We start from the raw sequence: 23,502 nt of genomic DNA, 5'->3' as shown, positions 1-23,502 counted from the left end.
TTGGGGGGCTTACCCCTCCATATCTCATATGGTGTCTTATCAACTGCCTTTGAATGGACATTATTCAACAACAGTGTCGCTGTCTCAAGTGCATATCCCCAAAAGGATGGCGGCAACTCCGTGAACCCCATCATAGACAGAACCATGTCCATCAAAGTTCGGTTACGATGCTCTAAAACACCATTCAACTGCGGTGTAGCAAGTGGAGTCCACTGTGAGAGAATCCCATTCTCCCTAAGATACTCTTGGAACTCGGCACTCAAGTACTCACCACCTCGATCCGATCGAAGTGACTTGATGCTTCGTCCCAACTGTTTTTCTACTTCACTTCTGAATTCTTGGAACCTTTCAAAGGCTTCAGATTTGTATTCCATCAAATACACATAACCATACCTCAAAAAATCATCGGTAAAGGTAATGAAGTAGGCATGTCCATGCTTAGTGGTGATGCTAAGCGGACCACACACATAGGTATGGATAAGATCCAATAATCCTTTGGCTCGCTCCACGTGGCCCTAAATAGGAATTTTTGTCATCTTTCTTTTTAGACAGGATTCACAAGTCGTGAGAGAATTAATATCATACATATCAAACATGCCTACTCCCACTTGCTTGTTCATCCTTCTTAAGGAAATATGTTCTAATCGAGCATGCCATAAGTGTGCCGAATTTAAAGTATCTTGTTTTCGCTTGTTTGTTGTTGTTATTGCTTGGACATTGTTTAGTGGAATATCTTTTAATTTTAAGTTATAGAGATCGTTTTCAAGTTCTCCCGTACCAATCAAACTTTCATTCTTGTAAAGTGTTTGATTTTCGGCTGCTGATTGGTGTTTAGAAGCCTAGGTTTACTTATTTATAATATTTAATTAACATGTTAACAGGCTTAGGTTTTGGGCTTCAACTATAGGTGCAATTGGGCCTACTTAAAATAATTAAATTTAGCCAACTTAAAATAATTAAATTGAGCCCAATAATACTTATTTAATTGTAAAATAAAGTTTATAGAATTTAATTTTAAAAAATAATGCATTTGATCTTGTCTTTAAGGCGATAAGGAACAAGCAAATGCCGCACATTATCTTCAGCATCTGTGCGAGGAAGCTTATGAAAGGTTGCTACCAAGCTTTTCTAGCGAGTGTTATCTCAGTACCTGTTCCAGACAGTCAGAAGTTAGAGAATGTTGAGGTCCCCAGAGATTTTCCTAGCGTCTTTCCTGAGGACGTTTCTGACATTCCACTAGAGCGATATGTGCAATTTTCTGTTGAATTGATGACGGGTACAGTGCCAATCTCCAAGGTACCCTATCGTCTCGCACCAGTCGAGATGCTAAAGCTGAAAGATCAAGTTCAGGAGTTGCTGGACAAGGATTTTATTCATCCGAGTTGTTCTCTGTGGGGCGCATCGGCATTATTTGTGAAGAAGAAGGATGGTAGTATGCGACTCTGCATTGACTATAGAGAGTTGAACAGAGTCACCATCAAACATAAATATCCCTTACCTAGAATCGAGGACTTGTTTGATCAGCTGCAAGGAGCTTCGATTTTGTGAGGCCCAATATATATATATGCCCAGCCCATTCCAATTAATATTTAACCCAACTCATTTTATATTATTGTGTATCATTAGCCAAAAAGAAAAGCATATCCCTGCCTTGCCCCTCGTCGCACCTTTTCTCTTCTTTCTGCTTCAGTCGCGTCGCGCCGCCAGCCGCCAGAGTAGTAGCACGGTAGTCCAGCAGTCGGTTTTCCCTAGCTATGCGTTCCGTCTCTGAGCTGAATCGGCAGAAACCAGAACTCCATCCTTCACGTTCGAGCCAACCGCGGCGTTTTATTCTTTGTCCGATTTGGTGGGCTTCTAGCTTCGATTTTCTTGTTGATGTGGGGTTATTGAGCAAGAAATAGAAGCCCTTTATTTTCTCCCTGTTTTAAGCTGATTTTCAGCTATTTTTAGCTTGGTTTCTGGTGTAGGAACAGTATTTATGGTGAATTTTCTGGCGAGCCACCTCCGCGAGATCACCGTTCTGCATTTTAGCCTCGATTCTTGAGGTATTAAGCTTGAAATTTTAGATTCTTAACGGGTTTTATAGACTGCCCGGAATTTGAATGTTAATCGAGCCGATTTAATTTGTTTTAGTTAGTTAGAATACAATATATTGAAGTGTGTAGCGAATTTATATTGTAGGTTATGTCATTGGACGAGTTCATCAGAAATTCCCTTAAATTACTGTGGTATTGTACGTTATACTTGGGATGTAAGAATATTCAGTAGATGTCGTTTGCTATTATGTGTCTTGAATGTTTATTCTGTTGCATTCATGCATAAATTGTATTGGCAAAATATATTGAGCCTTGATTCCTTTGACGACAATTTACGTTGATTCTGTTGAGTTATATTGAGTCATCAGAGGGACGAGTGGTTTAGGATTAACAACATTCCCAGATGACATCTAGGGACGAGCGACTTAGCTACTCTCATTCCTGATACCATCAGTTGAAAGTGAAGGAGCCAGATGTTCATAAAATGGCTTTTAGGACTCGATATGGGTAATACGAGTTTATGTTGATGCCATTTGAGTTGACGAACGCGCCAGCAATTTTCGTAGATCTCATGAATCTTGTATTTCCGTCGTATCGGGATCATTTTATGATAGTAATTATAGATGATATTTTGATTTATTTGAGGAGTAGGGAAGAGCATAGTCAGCACTTAAGAACGGCTCTACAGATATTGCAAGATAGAAAAATGTTCGCTAAGTTCAGCAAGTGCGAGTTTTGGCTCGAGATAGTGGCATTCTTAGGCCACAATATTTCTAAAGATAGATTTGAGGTCGATCCCAGCAAGGTCGAGACAGTTATAGTGTGGACAGTACCTAAGAGTGTAATCAAGACCCACAGTTTCTTGGGTCTAGCTGGTTACGACCGGAAGTTCATTCAATGTTTTTCTTCTATTGAAGTATCCCTGACCGCCTTGACGAAGAAAAATGCGAAGTTTATTTGGGGATCAAATTGCCAAGAGAGTTTCGAGAAGCTGACGTCTACTCAGTGTTCAGCGCCTTCAGTCTCCACATCCTCAAGATCACCTGTATCAATCACCCCTAGTGAGTCTAAAGACTCAACACACTTGAACCGTAATAACGAGTACATATACATATCAAGCAACAGTGACAAGTACTGTAATTAGCATAAGTTTCATAATCTTCAAAAGTAGAAACACAAGCGTAAACATATTCATATCAGTCCATGTCATATCGTATCAACATATACGTGTTCATTTTTCCTTCTCGAATTCAGATCATTAGTTGTGACTTTCGTATCAGCTCTAAGTCGTTGGATCAATCGATGTAAAACCACGGTACCCAACGATGGGGCGTCAGCGACAGTTTTTGTAACGTCCGAAAAATCAGTCCACGTAAACCACATGCATGCAAAATTATTTTAATTACTTAATTATTTTATTTAATTGATTTTAAATGCTATCATGATATTTATAACATAATTAAATGTATGATTTGCATGATTAAATGATTATATGACATGATTGCATGAAATTAAGGATTTTACCCGAATATTCGATAATAGGCAGGGAAAAGGAGATCGGGGACGACCAAGACAATAATATGTACTTTTATAATGGCAAGACTTCCTAATATGATTTAAAAATGATTTAATTTTTCTAAAAATGTTGGAGTTCGAATTATTTTACGAGACGAGCTCGATTTTATCCGGGAAGACGGTTTTGGGCAAACAAAGAGTTTTAAAAGATCAAAAATATTATTTTATGGAACCTAATTTTATGAAATTTTATGTTTTATTTAATTAAGTGTTATTGGGTCCAATTTAATTAATTTAAGTAGGCTCAATTACCCTTGAGATTGCAAACCCAAAATCCAAAGCCCATTAATATGTAATTAACTTTATAAATAAGTAAATCTAAGTCTTTTAATCTCACAAATCATCACAAAACAGCCGTGAATCACCTTTGCACACACAATTCAGATTTTCGAAATTTAGGAAGAAAAGAAAAGCTTGTGTTCTTCGCCGTCCGGTCTTCCAACGTCGCACCCTCGCCGAAGATCGAATAATCGAGCGTTATAAACGCAAAGGCACGTTTTCTAAACTCTTTTAACATCATAGAAATCATATTATGCATGATTTAATTGTTTATGCTTGAAAAATATGAATGTTCTAATATTTTACGGTACGTTACATAATTTCAAGGTTTCGATGATTTCAAGCTTGTTTTAAAAATCTTTTGAATCCAACGGATACGCTGCCAAAAACATGATAAAATATGATGGAAACTTGAACAAAACAAGATAAATTGAAAGGAAACAAAGCTGAAACCGTGGGCTAAAAAAAAGGGGGGGACCGAGAGTTTTCAAAGTGGTTTTGTGCATGTATGGTTCAAGTGGCTCGTTTCTTTTGCATGGAGTCTTGGGGCTCGACCAGGGCTGGGGGTTGGGTCCTAAGGGTTGTGGCTAGGTCCTAGGAAGAGTCCTATCGTGGTTCAGGGCTGGGGAGGAGTCCACGAAAGTTAGGACTCTCCCCAAGCAACACTCGGTAGGCTGCTGTACAGGGGCTGTGACTCGGTGAGGGGCTGGGCTAGGTAGTCCAGGTAGGTCCTATAGGGTTTAAGGATGATGGGCAAGGGCTGGGCCAGGGGATGGAGAGGCTGGGTTCGCGCCTGGCTTGAGCAAAGTGAGGGAAACTCTTGCGCGCAGCCTGCATCCTCTTGCAGCAGGATTGCAGCGCTTTAGGCGATGGCTCAAGTGGCTGGGCTAGCCTGGGTACGGGCCAGGTGGGTCCTAGAGGGTCTAAGGAAGATGAGCAAGGGCTGGGACAGGATCTGGAGTGGTTGGGCTAGCCGCTGGCTCGAGAGGGCGTGAGGGTGCACATTAGCGCGCAGGTTGTTCGCTACTTGGTTTCCAAGGCTTGGGCTGGACTGGGACGAGGCTGGGCGTGGTCTAGGGTCAGTATGGGTCGAGAGGGGCCAATGGTTTAACAGCTGGAAGAGTCCTAGTTGGGTTAGGAGTCCTAGAGATGCAAGGAGTCTCACCCTCACACACGTGCAGAAATTGGTCTTCTTTTCAGGAGAGTTTGAGCGACTTAGGGGTTGGTTCTAGGGGCTGGGCTTGGTCAGGATGGGGCCTAGATGGGTTGGCTCGGGTTTGGCTCATGGTGGCTCGGGCGTGGCTCGGGTATTTTGGGAGATGGCTGGGTGTGTTCCTCAAAGGGTCAAAAACGAACATTTAAGAACAAAAAATTGAATCCATGGGTCCTCGGGGGTGGCTCATGACATTGAAGGGTAGAATAAATCTTAAAAATACTATGTTTAAAATTTGGGATCAAAATAATGAGTTTTGGATTTATTCGGGATTTAATCGCCGCACGAAACGCTAATTAACGAGTTAATTGAAACGCCTAATTTTAACCTTTATAAAATTATGGAAAATTAGTTTTAAGCTTAAATTATTATTAAAAGTCTAAGTTTTTAATTTGGGAATTTTATATTAAGTTTTGGTTTAATTCGGGATTAAAACGCATTAATACGTCTTATTTAAAGATTAATTTAAAAGTCCTCTTTATAAGCTAAATAAAAATATGAGAAAATTAATTTAAGCTTAAATAGTTATTTGGGACATGTTAGAGTCAAGAAATTAAAAAAAAAGTCAAAAACGTAAAATGTCAATTCCAGAGGTAAAACGGTCTTTTTACACCCAGAAATTAGTAAAGGTCATGCAGTGTCCTAAATGCTGTTTTTATGATATTATGATTATTTTTAAATGTTTATGAAATGTTCATGATTAATTTATGATTTTTAAATGTTTAAAGGATTTTTATGATTAAAGGAAGACATTTAAAATACATGTTGCATGCTTGGTTTCAAAAATGGAAAAGGTAAATATTATTCATGATTTTTCTAAGTGATGTGAATGAAAAATGTTGAAGGATGAGAAGTGATTGTGACTAATTCGTTAATGGTGGCGACGTCGTGAGGGTTATGGTCCCAGTGGGAGCCCGACGACCGTGTTTTTATCATTACGAATACGTGGTAACGGTTAAGTGGTAACGGTTTTGTGGTAACGGAAGAATGGGAATATCGTGAGGGGAAAAGGCCCCAGAGGGAGCCCATTTATGGGAAAAGGCCCCAGAAGGAGCCCCGACGATCGTATTTCTATTCGATTATGATAGGCCAGGGCCCAGTTGACCGGTGAGAGTGTTGCTGGTGTCCCCCGCCGGCCAATACTGTGGTTACATGTAGATAGATCCATCGACCTCATGATCATGATCAGGAAAGTTACAATTAACGATCTGAATTCAACAAAGGAAAAGGTAAAGGAAAAGGAAAAATGTTTATGATCATGAAAAGGTTTTATGTCATGTCATGTTGAGGAAAAGGAAAAAGATAAGGTTTATGTTATGCATATCATGAAAACCTTTTAATTAAAGTTTATGCATCAAGAAAATGTTTAAGAAAATGTTCATGTTTAAAGTTTATGCATCTTCATGAATACGATATTTTAAGTACAAGTATTTTTCACTGTTGCATGTGGTTTTATATGTATTATTTGTTATAAAGATTATGGTGTGTTGAGTTTTTAGACTCACTAGGTGTGATGGATGCAGGTTATCATGATAATGCTAATGGAGGTCTTGATGGTTGATCCGACTGGACTGAAGGTGCACATGACCCGAGGACCGACGCTAGTTTCCACATATAGGTTATGACTTATGTTAAAAGATTTTATGACTTTTATCATGATTATGAGTGGTTTTTGAGAGGTTATAATATGGGCTATACTTTTCAAATGTTATTTTTAGATTTAGAAAAATGTTAGTTGGTTGTTTATTTTAAAATGATTTAAAAAATATTTCATGAAATTTTATGGTTCGGCCGAATGCTATGTGAGGTTTTAAAAAAAAAATTTCTAGTACTCTTAAGCGATAAAAAGGGCAGACGTTTCAGTTTTACCCTTCCACTGAGCCTTGGCCTTACATGTTCGTGTTCGCATTAGTCACAATCAAGTCACTTCCTTCAAAAACATGTCATCATATTCATCACTTGTAAAATTAATGCACATGCATACTTTTTCTTAAAACCAAGCATACAACGTGTTACTAACATTAACATAAAAAGCAATGTTCAATAACCACATATACATTTAAAAAAAATGCATGAACAGTTGTCAGGGCACTATAAGAACTGCCAACAGGCTCAGCTGCAAAAATGAGTTGTTCCCAATCACACTTAACGAACGCCATACAAACATAATTGTAACCATTTCTTAGATGTAAACTTGAGCTCAAACCTTAACTGAAACGTCTGCTATTCTTTTTCTTAAAACGTGCTAGAAATTTTTTTTCTCTCCTTAATCCCCATAATTCAAAATATACATATATATACTTTAAAAATATCTTGCACTATTTTAAAAATAAACCATCAACTAACATTTTAAAATCAATGGAAATAGTTTAAAGCATAAAATCGTTAAACGTTGTACCAAATCTAAAAACATTATTTGAAAAGTATATCACATACTATAACCTCTCAAAAATCTCTCATAACATAAATAAAATCATAGAATATCTTTAACATCACTTAAAATCATAAATCATAACTAGTGCGGAAAACTAGCGTCGGACCTCGGGTTATGTGCACCTACAGTCCAGCAAAGTCAACCATCAAGACCTCCATAAACATTATCATCATAATTACCTGCATCAATCACACCTAATGAGTCTAAAGACTCAACACATCATATTCTTGATAACAAGTAATACATATATAGATCACATACAACAGTAATATTTGTACTTAAAATATCGTTTTCATGAAGATGCGTAAACTTTAAACATGAACATTTTCGTAAACATTTTCATGATGTATAAACTTTAAATATAAACCTTTTCGTAAATATTTTCATAAGCATATTCATTAACTTTTGCATAAACGTTTTCATAACATCATAACCATATTCATATTCATAACATCAAAAACATTACGTATTCATATTATCATCATCATATACGTATTCCTTTTTCCTTCCGTTGAATTCAGATCGTTAATTGTGACTTTCTTGTTCATTTACGTCTAAGTGTTGGGCGATGAATCCATCTACATGTAACCACATTACTGGGCGGCGGAGATACCAGCAACACTCTCACTGGTCAACTGGGCCTTGGCCTATCCTCATCGAATGGAAATATGATCGTCTGGCTCCTTCTGTGATCTTCTCCCATAAATGGGCTCCCTCTGAGGCCTTTTCCCTCACGATATCCTCGTTCTTATCCTCATATCTTCATATTCATATCAATAGAAATACGATCGTCGGGTTCCCACTGAGACCGTCACCCTCACGATATCTCAACATATCATCGTAGTCACAATTTCAAACGTCTACTATTCGTTTTCTTAAATTGTGCTAGAAATTTTTTTTCCTCCTTAATCTATATAATTCAAAATATACATATATATACTTTAAAATACCTTGACACCATTTTTAAAATAAAATACCCAACTATCATTTAAAAATCAAAGGAAATAGTTTGAATCATAAAATCGTCAAACGTTTTATCAAATCTAAAAATATTATCTGAAAAGTATAGCCCATACTATAACCTCTCAAAAATCTCTCATAAACATAAATAAATAGTCGTAAAAATATTCTTGACATAAATCATAATCATAAACTAGCGCGGAAAACTAGCGTCGGTCCTCGGGTTATATTCACTTTCAGTCCAGCGAAGTCAACCATCAAGACCTCCATAACATTTTTATCATAATCACCTACATCAATCACACCTAGTGAGTTTAAAAACTCAACACACCATAATCTTGATAACAAGTACTACATATACAGATCACATACAACAGTGAAAAATACTTGTACTTAAAATGATGCATCACTTTAAACAAAAACATTTTCGTAAACATTTTCATATCAACATAAACCTATTCATAAACATTTTCTTATCATCGTAAACATATTCATATTAACATATTTATATTCATATTCGTATTCATATTCATGTTCTTGTTCATATTCATATTCATATTCGTGTTTATTGAATTCAGATCGTGATTGTGACTCGTATTCTTAAACGTATTGAGCGATGGATCCATCTACATGTAACCACAGTACTGGGCGGCGGGAACACCAGCAACACTCTCACCGGCCAACTGGGCCTTGGCCTTACGTATTAACATATTCGTGTCATTGAAAATACGATCGTCGGGGCTTCATCTGGGGCCTTTTCCCATAAATGGGCTCCCTCTAAGGCCTTATCCCCTCACGACATCTCCAATCATATCATCGTATTCGTATCAACGGAAACACGATCGTCGGGCTCCCACTGGGACTATAACCCTCACGATGTTTCAAACATATTTAGTAACAATCCCTTCACGTCCTTCAACATTTCATATTTCCATCACTTAATAAAAATATGCATATAATATCATTTTTCTTTTAAACCAAGCATGCAACATGTCATTTAAATGTCAAATATTAAACCATAAAAATCCATGAACATTTAAAATAAACGTTTTAACATAAAAAAACATAAACGTTTTAAAATAAACATTTTAACATCATAAACATTTAAAATAACATTTAAAATAAACTTTTTGTTTTTTTAAATCATAAAAACATCTATAAACATTTATAATAACATTTTAACATATTAAAAATCCATAAACATTAAAAATAAACATATTAACATCTTAAAAATTCATAAACATTTAAAACTGACATATTAACATATAAAAATTCATAAACATCCATAATCATTGAAAATAATCATATTAGCATATAAAACAGCTTTTAGGACACTGTCATGACGTTTACTAAATTTCAGGTGTAAAAAGACCGTTTTACCCCTGGACGTAAAATTTCACGTTTTTGTCATTTTCTTAATTTAATTGACTCTAACATGTCCCAAATAATTATTTAAGCCTACATGAATTTTCTCATATTTTTATTTAGCATAAATCGATGATTTTTAAATTAATCTTTAAACGTGACGTATTAATGCGTTTTAATCCCGACTTGAACCAAACCTTAATATAAAATTCCCAAATTGAAAACTTAGGCTTTTAATAATTATTTGAGCTTAATTATAATTTTTCATAATTTTATGAAGCTTAAAACTAGGCGTTTCAATTAACTCGTTAATTAACGTTTTGTGCGGTGATTAAATCCCGGATAATTCCAAAACTCGTTATTTTGATCCCAAATTTTAAAAATAGCATTTTTAATATTTATTCTACCCTTCCAAGCTCAAATAATTATTAAAAGCCTAAGTTTTGGTGATGTGTGTGCCGTGTATTTGAGGGAGGATTGATTTTCCTTGAAGAACCTTCAAACTTTTCTCTTAATTTGGTGATGTGTGTGCCGTGTATTTGAGGGAGAATTTGTGGAAATAATTTGCATTGAGTTGGGGTGTGGGGCGTGGGATTTTGTTTGGGTTAGGATAGGTTTTGCACTTTAAATAATAATTAAAATCCTAATCAAACTCTAATGGCTAGCTTAGGCCCATTAAAAATATTAATTAGGCCCATTTATCCAATTAGTGTTTAATTAAAATATTTTGTTTAACAGAATTTGTGAATTTATTAGCCGGGTTGCCAAAACGCTCGTGTTTTTGTTGAAAAACCAACACCGATAAAAATTACGTCCCGGCGTATAAATTTAATCTCAAATACCCCTTATTTTCAAAAATAATAAAAAGCATTACCCTTAATTTAAATAATTAAAAACAATTAACCAATAAAAACATTTTCTATTTTTCAGCCATCGGTCTCCAATCCTCGATCGCAACTCGAATAACCTTTAAAAATATATTTTAATGCAACCATGTAAAAAAAATATTTTTAAACATGTAAATATGCACAGCATGATTAATCCATGCAATTAAAACATTTAATTAAAATATAAAAGAATTTAATAAATGCATGCATGTGGTTCGCGTGGACCTTTAAATTTTCGGGGCGTTACACAATTACTTCACTTCCTTCAACGTTTCATATTATCATCACTTTATAAAATTTAAACATGCATATAATCTTTAGTTAAGACAATCAGTTAGTACGCGTATTTTGATCAGTTACCACCAGTCTTCTCGATCAGTTAGTTCGATCTAATAAACAATCAGTTTGTAAAACCACCGAAATTTAGTTTCCAACAAATTTTTTTAAAACTTCTGTTAGATCTTGAGTGTGAGAAAATGGTAGTCTAACAAAATTGGTTCTGGAAAATACACCAATAAAATGGAGTTCGTAAAGTTGAAATAAAAATTATAAGATGCACGACCTTGAGCTAGGATCCTATGCCAAAGTCGTTTGTTCCTAGGAAAAGAAACACATGTACAAATGGGTTTGATATGGATGATTGATTTTAAATTTTATTTTATTTTTTTCAAATTAAATATCCCAACTTTTTTTAAACATCATCTAATTTGTCTAATAAATCTATATAAATATACGAATATTAGCATCGAAGATTTAAAAAATAAAATTATATAAATAAAACATTACAAAGTTAACAATAAAATTAGAGATATTCCAAAATTAATTTTTTTTTATCCTTTATATCTCTTAAAAAGGGTAAATAAACTGTAAAACTCAATTAGAAATAACTTTTTTTTGGCAAGGAAATTAAACATGTAACCTTAATGCTCATATAATTACGCAATTAAAAGATAAATTTTTATATTTTTGTTATATCAATAACTTGTTTGGTTCAATTTAGTAGGATTTTATATTATAATTATATCGATTGTAACTTGTAAGAGCAAATCCCAACGTACGGTGCACTTTAATTCTTTAAATTTTTTTGATTTAGATGAGTTTTATTTGGTTTCTGAACATTTCAACGAGAGGTGTCGCATTGACCCAAGAACATTTCGACGAAAGGTTTAACAAATTTCGATGAAAGGTTTAACAAATAAAGAAGGGGTAATTTACACACTTACGATAACTGAAAGTCAACGAATTTTGTTCTCGGGGGTGTCCGACTGATGCTACAAAATAAATATGGCACGTAAGTTTGAGCAATACCACAAGAAGTTGCTGAAAATCGATAGAAAACTGCTCGTTTACTTGCTGTAAGTTCTTTCTTTCCCTCTAATATTTCGTTTATTTATCTGCCAGGATCAAAACCTCTATGGAGATTTCTCTAGGTTGACTTTTTTACGGGTTTTTCCTGTAGTAGTTGGCAATGATTTAACCATTCTAGTACCTATATATCTTGAAGGTGGGGTCTGTGGATTGCTTGATTTTGTTGATTTGATAGTGAACTTGAAATAGAATTTAATTGAGCAGAAGGCTATACTCTTCTTGATTTTAATTTCTTTAATTGCATCATGCTGTAGTGTGAAGTTTCATGTCAAACATGATATCTTTAGCTCAACAAATAATCCCAAAGTTATTATTATTTTTTTATGAGCTAGCTAGATTGCTCTTATTGATTATACTTGTATGGATTTTCTTGTGACAGGACTTTCATTTCTCCATATTTCAGTAGATATGCAACCAGGTGACGAAACAAAGGTTTGCACAAGCATAAGTAAAAAACTTGATGGCCTTACCACCGAAAAGTCAAAAAATTTTATTTTCAAGTTACATAGCCATCTACGAAATGTCAATGATAAGGCCTACGAACCGCATATTTTAGCAATTGGACCATATCATCGTGATAAAAATAGTGTAAAGATGATGGAGGAGCACAAGTTTCGGTATCTAAAGTCACTTCTTGAATGCAAAGAACATAATATATCGGTTTATGTCTCGGCTATTGGGGAAATGGAACAAGAGGCACGGAAATGTTATGCCGAACCTATTAGCCTTACTGCACCTGAGTTTACGGAAATGTTGGTATTAGACGGTTGTTTTATCATTGAATTAGTACGGAAGTATAACATGGTTCATGAGTTGACAAAAAAGAATGACCCCATATTCGGAAGGGCATGGATGAGAGCCAGCATTAGGCGGGATCTTATGTTGTTTGAGAACCAAATTCCATTCTTTATTCTGTGTAAGTTGTTTGACCTGATTGAGGTTCCAAACAACCATAGTAGGTTAATGTACCTCGCTTTAAAATTTATGCGCAAGATATTCCCTGGAAAAGGATGTAGATCGAACATAGAGAAAAGTTCAAATGAGATAAAGCATTTACTTGAGTTGATACATATCAGCTGGCGCCCTCTTTTAACTATGTTGGATATTGATGACAATACAAAGGATGGACAACGTACATGGCGATTTATAAACTCCGCAACAGAGCTTAGAAATGCCAATGTGAAGTTGAAAAGAAGCGAAAGGGGGTCGTTGTTCGATATCAGATTTGAAAATGGATATTTGCTGTTGCCCCCTCTGTATATTGGAGATAGAACCGAGTCTTTTTTCAGAAATCTCATTGCTTACGAGCAGTATTTTGGGGACGCTTTCAACTATGTGACAGATTATGTGAAGTTTCTTGATTGCTTGATCAATTCCCCGGCGGATGTTGAAATACTTTGTCGCCATGGGATTATGGACAATTGGCTGGGTGATGGTAAAGTGGTTTCCAACATGTTCATTAAACTCGGAGACTTTGTTTCTTGTAATGGACAAAATTTTATCTATTCGAAAATCTTTGAGTGCGTGAATGCCTACTTCGAGCGACGAAGAAATAGGTGGATGGCGAACTTGAAGCAACACCACTTGAATAGCCCTTGGGCTATTATGTCTATACTAGCTGCTATCATACTGCTGCTTCTCACTGCAACTCAAACGGTGTTCTCTGGACTCAAATAATTGTCAGAGTAGATGTCCTGTAAGTCAACCGTTGGCTAAAGAATTTATTCATTCAGTTGTAATTAACAGTCTTTAATTTAATATAATTTATATTTATGGTTTTGTTTTACTTTATCTGTATACCAATGCAATCAATATAGATAAAGACCTTGATTATACATTAATACAAATAAATTGGCTCTATGACCGTTGTTATTGCTCCATTCTTTTACGATTGGTTTGAAAATTATGTATTTTGAATATTTTTAGTATTGGCTACTAACTGTTTATATAACTGTTAGAAAAATTTTGAGAACCACTCATATTGAATATTTTTAACAATCGTTTCACAAAACAGATGATATGAACTGTTTTTATTGCTATATTCTTTTAGGATTGGTTTGAAAATTACACATGCTGAATACTTTTTAGTATTGATTTTATAAACCGCTATTACAAACTGCTCATGTTGATATAACTATTAGGAACATTATGAAAACTGCTTGTATTGAATATTTTTAACAACGGTTTTTACAGAATTGGTATTGTTGACAGCTTTTATTACACTGATTTTTTTAGGATTGGAAATTGCACGGTTGGGAAATTGAACCTATTGAATAATTTAAGTATCGATTATACGATCAACTGCTACTAGGAGCATTCTAAGCACTGATCATATGTATAAATATTTTATATATACACATGTAAGCATACATGATGTATACATAAATATATATAATATATACACTTATATATATGTATATACATTACATGTCAATGATACATAAAGAAACAAAATAAATAGGAAAAATAACACAAAACAAAATTCAAAAAAAAAAACACAATCTCCTCAATGGGTGAGCTAAAAGCTCCGTTTAACTGAAATAATAGACTGGACCCAATTAAATCAGAAATTCTATTCGATTTAATCAATACTTTGGTTATTTTTTTAAAAAAAAATTATTGGTCAATTAGTTTATCAGTTTGGTATCTACATTGAATTTAAAAATCGGTTAAACTGAATGTAATTAAATCTTACCATTAAACTTTCCGTCCTCGAATTGGGTTACAAAAAGAGGCTTTGTTTGCTTATGTTTTTGGTGTTTTCGGAGGTTTAATTTATTTTTGACGCGTTTTTATTAAACATATAGGAAGTAGCATATAGTGTACGATCAAACACTTGCCACGTGCCAATCACTTTTATAGTAGACATATGCCAATAATTACACTCGATAAAAAATGCGAAATTAAAGTTTTTGTCAATTTATCAAAAACTATAACTGATAGCCGCGAATCTAATATTTTAAAATACACTAATGGTCAAAACATCATGTTTTGATAAATGTTACTCAACAACATATATAATTTGGTTATTTTTTAAAAAAATAAAAGAAAATGTAGTGGAACAGTTAACCGTAAAAGTTTGTAATTCATTTGGAATTTTATTTTTAATATTATATTTGGTATTTATAAATTTTAATTAAAATATAATATATATCGTTATATAAATTTTTGGAAGGGTAGAAAAATTAAATTAAAAGTTTATAATAAACTGAGAGGTGAAAATAAAATAAAAATCAGACTTTAATTTTGTCTTCGAAAATGAGAAAATACATTTAAAATAATCAATTACAAATAAAATCCAATTTTCCCATCAACACACATATACCATAAAAAAATAAAATGTATCATCTTCCTCATTCATCTTCTCTCTCCTCTTTCCTCAAACAAAATCTCAACAAAAATCCGTCACCTTTGACCGGTTTTAGCGAAAATTTATAATAACCATAGATTCAGAAAGCTCTCGATCTAATCTTTCCATCGATACCACTTTTGCTAGGTTAAATCGTGCCTTCCGGAAAACCGTCGGAAACCCATCGCCCCTCTTTGCCGAAAAACTTGAAAAACTTCGTGATTTGGTCGTTTATGGTTCGGCCTAGCTACAGAAAACAAGGTTTCACAAAGTTCCGACCACTTTCCGACGAGTCCATCCACTTTCTGCGCGATTCCGACCAAATGATGTCGTGTCTGCCGCCGGTCACCGCCTAGCTCGGTTTTCTTGTTGAATTTGAACATTCCGAGCTCGATTTCCTGCCCATATATTTCGAGTAGCAAGCTGCCCCGAGGTGAGGAGATTCGGTACTTTGAATAAATTCGATTTTGGTCCAAATATCGCATTGATGTTGATAAATTATTATATTATTCTTGTTGTTCCGGAGTTGATGGATTTGGAGGAATATCTCGGTGAACCTATAATTTATGGTTGAACTAAAGATACTCATAATATGCTTAAATTTATTTTTAAGAGCATCTAAGTCTAACAGTGCGTAAACTAACCAACCAACCTAATAAAAAAGAACAATCTATCTATTCGGTGAATCTGTGTAAGCTGTTCATATTAAAACTAAAATGATATTCTCTAATGGTTTATGTGAGTGTGGGAGCAACAGAACAGAAATTAAAGATACAAAATAACAGTAAGAATAATTTATAAATACTCGGAAACTCGGTTATTATTATTCCCACAATCTTATATGTTCATCTACAAGAGATGGAAGAATTGAGTAACCGGGAATCACTGGGGAAGTCGAGGCCTATACGATGAGTGCAAAACAATTGACTTTTATTCAAACAAAGAATAATAACCACCTTGACAAATTTTTCTAATAGAAACAAGGCAAAACACTGCTTAAAGACGCCTACTTCACCTAAAACTGTAGAGTTAATTCTTGGGTTTGAATTGAGTTTGAGCCTTATTGCTGACCTTTAGGGTTGGGTTGAACTAACAATGTAATAATTTGAGGATTCAATGATATATCGAGGATTATAGAATTTTATTGCAAATAATTTCAGCTAATAAAATAATTAGATTTGAATATTGTGAATTTTGAGATGTTAGCATTATGTCAATGATTTAATCATAAATTTGATATGAGATTAACCCCTAGGTCCTACAAAACATGATATTAATTAATAATGTAGGTTCATTTTTATCAAAGCATCGACAACTTTAAAAAAATGTGTATTTGAATTTGTTTAACTACAACTGAATAATTTAAAACCATATTTTTATGATATTATTTTTAATATTATTCAATGCTTAATGAATTCTTTATTATGATGTGACTATATACTTATACTTTAGAAAATAATTACGGAGGATCAAATAATGCAGAAGACATGGATGGACTACCCTCGTGCAAGTCTTCAATATCGGGTGGGAATCCTACACTTTTTACGTTATGTATATGTTGATGCAAATGATGAAGTCAAGAAACCATGTCCTTGTTGCAAATGCATAAACTCATCAAATCATGATCGTGCAACAATGTATGAACATTTGACCATAAATGGTATGTTACCAGATTATCGCATTTGGAATTTTCATGGAGAAAAGTCGATGGGACAATCTTGTAATAACATGAGTAGTGGGCTTCAGACTTCATTGAAGATGGTTTCTGAGAAGTCTAACCACGGACAAGTGGTGCAAGAAATGTTACGTGAAGCATTTGGGATACCTGAAGAACCATTTATGAATAATGAAAATTGCTTTGGTACATTGACAAGTCATACGCTGAAGCAATCTAATGTAGAAGATTTCTATAGATTGGTTGACGAAGGGAAACAACCGCTATATACTGGATGCACTGAGTTTTCCAAGTTGACGTTTCTTGTTGAGCTATTTCAGTTGAAAGTGAGTGATAAGTCCTTTACAGCATTGCTGGACTTTCTTCGCAGAGTACTTCCGTCTGAGGCGCAGGTACCTAATTCTTTTTATGAGGCAAAAAATTAATATCCAAATTAGGACTTCATTACGAAAAAATACATGCTTGTTCAAATGATTGCATGATTTATTGGGGTGAAAATGAGAAAGAACAAGTTTGTAAAGTGTGTAACCTGTCGAGATGGAAGAACTTGCAGAAGCAACCAAAGAAGCCACTGAAAGGTGGAAAAAGACGCCTTCTACTGAAAACTCCTGCCAAAGTTTTTTGGTATTTTCCATTAAAACTAAGGTTACAACGATTATTTATGTCATCTAAGACATCTGAAAGTATGCAATGACATTCAAAAAAACGGGTAGTGGATGGAAATCTAAGGCATCCGGCTGATTCGTTAGCATGGAAGACTTTTGATGAACGACACCTTGAATTTGCATCTGATCCTAGAAATGTACGGTTGGGTCTTGCCACTGATGGGTTTAATCCATTTAAAAATCAAAGTACTTCACACAGTACCTGGCCAATTGTCCTGATGCCTTACAATTTGCCACCTTGGGAATCCATGAAGCCTCGTTCAATTATTTTATCCACCATAATTCCTGGCCCAAAAGCACCTGGAAATGATATCGATGTATATTTAAAACCCTTATTGGCTGAACTAAAAGATTTGTGGAGAAATGGTATTTCGACCTATGATGCATGCAATAAAGAAATGTTCCAAATGCGGGCTGCGCTACTTTGGACAATTAGTGACTTTCCTGATTTGGGAAGTTTGTCTGGATGGAACACATATGCCAAAAATGCATGTCCAACATGTGCTGATAAAACAGATACATTATATTTGAAGCATGGCAAGAAATGGTCTTTTAGAGGGCATCGTCGTTTCTTACCTACGGATTCAGAAATTAGAACGATTGCAAGTTATGGCAAGCAAGAGCAACGCGAATTAGATTTAAAACCGTTGTCTGGATCTGATGTCCTTTCAATGACTCAATACAAGAATGTGGTATATGGTAAGAGTAATGCATCTAAACCAGCTGCACGAGTAAAAACGAATGGCCATATCTTTTGATCCAGTAAAAACGAATGGCCATATCTTTTGATCCAGCAGACCCTTAGAATTGAGGATTTTTTCCGAAAAAAACGAATGGCCATATCTTTTGATCCAGTAGAAATTTTGGCTATTAGAATATATTAACAAAAATTTCTTCTCGAGACAAACCTAAATTAGTACAATTTAATTCTAATAGCACCACCGATGAACACTAAATTCTTTTGTTTTCATGGAGATATCATGAATTTAATTAAAAATTTCATTTTTTCAACATTTTGAGGAATTTTCATTTCCACACAACTCGTCACTTTTATGCCAAACTTCGCATACTTCATGTTCACGATGAGGAGGATTTTTAGAAAAAACATTCACCAAATTTTGAGACAGTAGAATTTTGGGCTAATTTTTAAATCTTGTCCAAACTATCAAACTTGTTTCCACCAAATACCACTTATATTGTTTGATTTTTTTCATACCATTGATTCTCCTTAGCATGAATTAGACCTTTAAAACTATGTGCCGAAATTACTTGAAAGGCTAATTTGTTACTACTTTTCGATGAGTGGTTGTATTGTAACCATTATGAGGTATTTTCAGTATTTCCACTTGTTTTATTCCATGAAATGACAGTCCCTCGTACCCGCACCCATACTTCCATCTTAATGTGTCAAAAGGCCATTAACGAAAAGTATTTCATCATTAAGAACTTTAATACTAAACTCACTTTAGGCGGGATAAGAAGAAGAACTTATTGAGATCATTGAGGTTATGAGAAATGAGAAGCAGGATCTAGAATATCTTAGATACCACCTTTAGATTGATATGGTGGAGAAACAACATAAAGTAACCAAGAAAAAAGCTAGAGGTTTCTCATGCCACGTTCTCTGAACTGGACGACGTACGCAACTAATTATTATGGAAATCATGGGCACTCTTGCCTTAGATTAAACAGATCATGTTTATTGAAACTCAATGCAATCAATAAGCTGAGGCAACCATTCAAGCACTGCAAAACTTTGTACATGCCTTGACAAGTCAAAACGCGGCCCTTGTATAACTTCATTGATCAATTGTAGAAGGAGGAAGATCTTGAGGAAGACCCCGAGGAGGATCATATGGAAGAGAAAGTCATAGGAGACAAAGAGATTTTAGATGACTAGATTAGACCTCTAGCATCGTGACTATCGTAATAAGAATTTGCAATCCATTTTTCTGTTAGAATCATCCGATTTTTATTTTTATGCTTTATTTTCTATTTTAGATCAATAAATGTTTATTTGAACAATTAATTGATTGATTCCATATTCGAGTCGGTATTATTTCATATATCTCTATCTATTTTTGCAAGCTGCAAATTTGTAACAAAATTTTATACTTTTAGGAAATGGACTAAAGAACTATCCGAAACAATAGCAACAAAAAACAACAACAAATACAATGAGGATGTACCGCCACCAACACCAGAGTTTGACCTTAGTCAAGCAGACTAGATGGCCATAGCTATTTTAATGGCAAAAACACTGCAAGGGTTTACCAACCCTAGCCCCACCACCTCCACCTTCACCTCCACCCTCGAATGAAATCAAATAGCATTATGAATCCATTTGGAATAACCGAGTCCCAACTTTTGATGGCAATGGTGATCTATAAATTGACCAAAATGACTCAAGAATATTGAGACCCAGCTCCGAGTACTCGAAGTTCTGGATGACTTAAGGTAGATATGGTGACAACATTCTTGGAGTAAAAAGAAAGAAAATGACTTGAAAAAAGTTTCACCATCCATGTCAGAAGTTCTTCCAATCTCGTACAATTTAAAGGAAAATTCTTGAAACAATATTATCCAGCTGAAATTCAATTACATAAGTTGAGTGAGTTTGAAAATTTTACTCAGACTCCGGATACGTCAGCAGAGGGGTACACTTTGAAGTTCAAATCCCTTGAGACCAGTGTCCAGACCATCATGGAGGATGACCCCATGAAGATCCATTGCTTCAAGAAAGGTTTGAGCAGTTGAATCCAGTCGGCCTTGGGAGCCTACCAACCTACGAGTTTAGCAAACTTGATCGGAGCATCCACTTGAGCTAAAATTGATATCAAACGGTGAGAGGATGAGAACAAGAATAAGCAGCCCTTCACGGGTTAGTCTTCCTAAGGTAAATAATAGTTCAAGAAAATCAGTCAAGTGGGCCATCCAAGGAACCTACCTCAACCTACTCGGAAAGGAAACCATGCCCTACTTGCCACCGATGACACACTGGAGAATGTCATAGGAATTCTGGAGCATTCTTTAACTGTGTGAAGTTGGGACAACGTATTGTTGATTGTCCAAAATCCAAGAATACGATAACCAAATCAAACAATGGTGCCAGCCAAAACAAACTGAAGGATAATAAACCTAACGCCCGTGTTTTATCATTACACAAAAAGAGGAAGAAGACTAAAAAAATGTTGTCGTAGGTACCATTCTAATCAACAAATTGCCATCTTATGTGTTTTATCATTCCAACTCAATATTATAGAATTTGATGCTATTTTTGGGAATGGATTCGTTAGTCAAGAACCATGCATTAGTGGGTTGTCAGATAAAGAATGTCAAACCTCGGGCCCCGAACCAAGAAAAACAAGTACTCTACCATGTTAAGGAACATAAATCCCTCCTTTCTGCATCCTAAACCTAGAAAGCCATGAACTCTGGCGAAGAAGTCTACCTACCAATGGTAAATGAAGTAAAAGAAGGAGTCAAGCTCAAACTGTAAGATATTCCTATACCGCAATAATTTTCGGATGTCTTTCTTGAAGAAAAAGACAAGAACAATACAAGAACGTGAAATAGAATTCGAGATTAATTTGGTATCTGGTGCCGTAAAATTTTGAAGGTGCTTTACCTAATGGCTACCGCAGAACTCAAAGAACTGAAGAAACAACTTCAATAACTATTTGATAAGAGGAAAATCATACCAAGTGCACCTCCTTGGGGAGCTTTAGTCCTATTTGTATACAAGAATGATGGAAGCATGAGATTATATATCGATTATAATGAACTGAACATGATCACAATGAAGTACAGTTATCATCTTCCAAGGATAGATGACATTTTTTATCAACTCAAAGTAACTACAGTCTTTTATAAGCTCGATCTAGGATTTATAAACAACCCATATAATTTAAATTACCCGATTAACGCTTTTTCATATTTCTAATGCAATTTCTTTGCATACTGAACAATCTCTTGAAGACCATATAATTTAAACACCATCGTTTCGAGTTCGTTAAAACTAATCCCCATTTTTTCGAAATAGGGCAATCATGTTAGGTACATACATTCAAAAAACCTGCATGATCCCAATCAAGCCTTTAACTTCCCTAAAATCAACATATGTAATTGAAGCCTTGATTTGAGTCCTTGATCCTAGCCTCAATGCTAGCTTGATGATGAACCTGTCGTTTTTAAGTCCCCCTTCCACTTATATATACATGACTTTCATTTCATAATAATGACACACATATATCTACAAAATTCTCTCATATTTTCGAGCCACCCTTCAAGCATGTCTCGAACAACCTCTGTCACGCCTCGAAACTCAGGGTTGACACCGACGTTGTTTAACAATCACACAATCGAAAACAACCAGCCTCGTAGCACAGTATAAACCGAAACCAGTTTATATATTATAATTCAATGAAATAAAAATTGTTTTTACAACTCTCAAAAAACCCAAAAAAAAACGACATAGTCTAATGCAGAAACGTAAAACTGAATAATCATAATAAACTTTAAACTTATTCTAAATTCTTGAACATTCACCATCCCAAGAATTGTTCAGACTCTTCCTCATCGAGTTCTTTTTCAGGCTTATATGGGAAAGGTTGTAAGGGAGCGAGTATTTTCAGAAATACTCAGCAAGTGGGGGCGTATCGAGCACACATAAAAATATTTACTCCATTTTCGAAAACAACACATAAATACATCATGCTTTTCGTAACATAACATCATATTCATATCATAACAGCACTGTAATTTTTTTCCACCTTCTATGGTTTACTGATATCAATCCCTAAGTTTTAATCCGCTAATGGATCGAGGCCGTAAAACTGTTCTATCCCACCGTGAAGGGCCATATGTTGGAATTCCACCCATTTTCAGGAAATCATCACAGTGCCAACACGTAAACGTACCAAAATTTAAAAATGTAGAGACAAAACGACGGTTCTCGACCGAATTTCAAAAAACCGAATAAACCGAAAATTTAACCACTTAAAACAGCGTACTTACCTTAGATCTTGCTGAAAAAAAAGTGAAATAAAGGGGGTTTCTTGCACTAGAATTTTCAAAATTCCTACTTCGGCGGCTGGACTGCAACAGCGTTTCGCTACTCGGCACACTAAGAGAGCAAGCTCACGAAAATCCTAGGGAGACTAGGGAGAAAGAAACTCGAAAATATGCTGAGTTTTGAGGTATGATTTTCGAGTTCCAAGGCCCTCCTATTTATAGGGGTTGGCTGCTATCTTGATCGTGTATTATCCGTGCGTTTGAACTTGAATCAAATCTTCATCTAGAATCGTGATCTATCCGTGATCTTGGGTGATATCCGAAATCTACATCTTAATCTAAAGAATATTTCTTAAATTATACACTAAAATATCAAAAAATTCGAAATTTAGGGGATCACATTATTTTTTGCTTGATTTTATCCCGGTATCTCAATATTATCTCAAATCTTAGATCTTTATCCACTCACAAGTTCTAAAATATGTACACGATACTATCTTAAATCTTGAGTTCAAACAAAAATATTGCACCCAATAAAACTATCCATTCAACCTTTAGAAAATTTTGCAAATCTTATATCTTATAATGAGATAGATATCTGACGATTGCGAAAAATCCTAGCACCCTTAAANTCTCATTCTTTCCTCTAGCTCCCACGTGGCTTCACTTTCAGTGTGGTTAGA

At 34.9% G+C, this 23,502-nt stretch overlaps 1 protein-coding gene across 1 annotated transcript; it reads left to right on the top strand.

Annotated features, from left to right (window-relative positions):
* Window positions 1–12,002: 12,002 nt before the first annotated feature.
* On the top strand, window positions 12,003–13,806 carry LOC140962103 (UPF0481 protein At3g47200-like). The gene is made up of 2 exons (XM_073420967.1): window positions 12,003–12,104; window positions 12,497–13,806. Exon 2 carries the CDS (start codon window positions 12,526–12,528, stop codon window positions 13,792–13,794), a length of 1,269 nt encoding a protein of 422 aa, XP_073277068.1. The 5' UTR covers window positions 12,003–12,104; window positions 12,497–12,525; the 3' UTR covers window positions 13,795–13,806.
* Window positions 13,807–23,502: the final 9,696 nt, after the last annotated feature.

This window comes from Primulina huaijiensis, chromosome 16, assembly GCF_012295235.1.
Source record: "Primulina huaijiensis isolate GDHJ02 chromosome 16, ASM1229523v2, whole genome shotgun sequence".
NCBI classification, from domain to species: Eukaryota; Viridiplantae; Streptophyta; class Magnoliopsida; order Lamiales; family Gesneriaceae; genus Primulina; species Primulina huaijiensis.
Note: the sequence above shows the minus strand (reverse complement) of the source record. Positions and strands in the feature narration are given on the sequence as shown.

Bases quoted from the DNA above. Each gene is read 5' to 3' on its own strand.
- LOC140962103 (XM_073420967.1), top strand. From the start codon at position 12,526: ATGCAACCAGGTGACGAAACAAAGGTTTGCACAAGCATAAGTAAAAAA.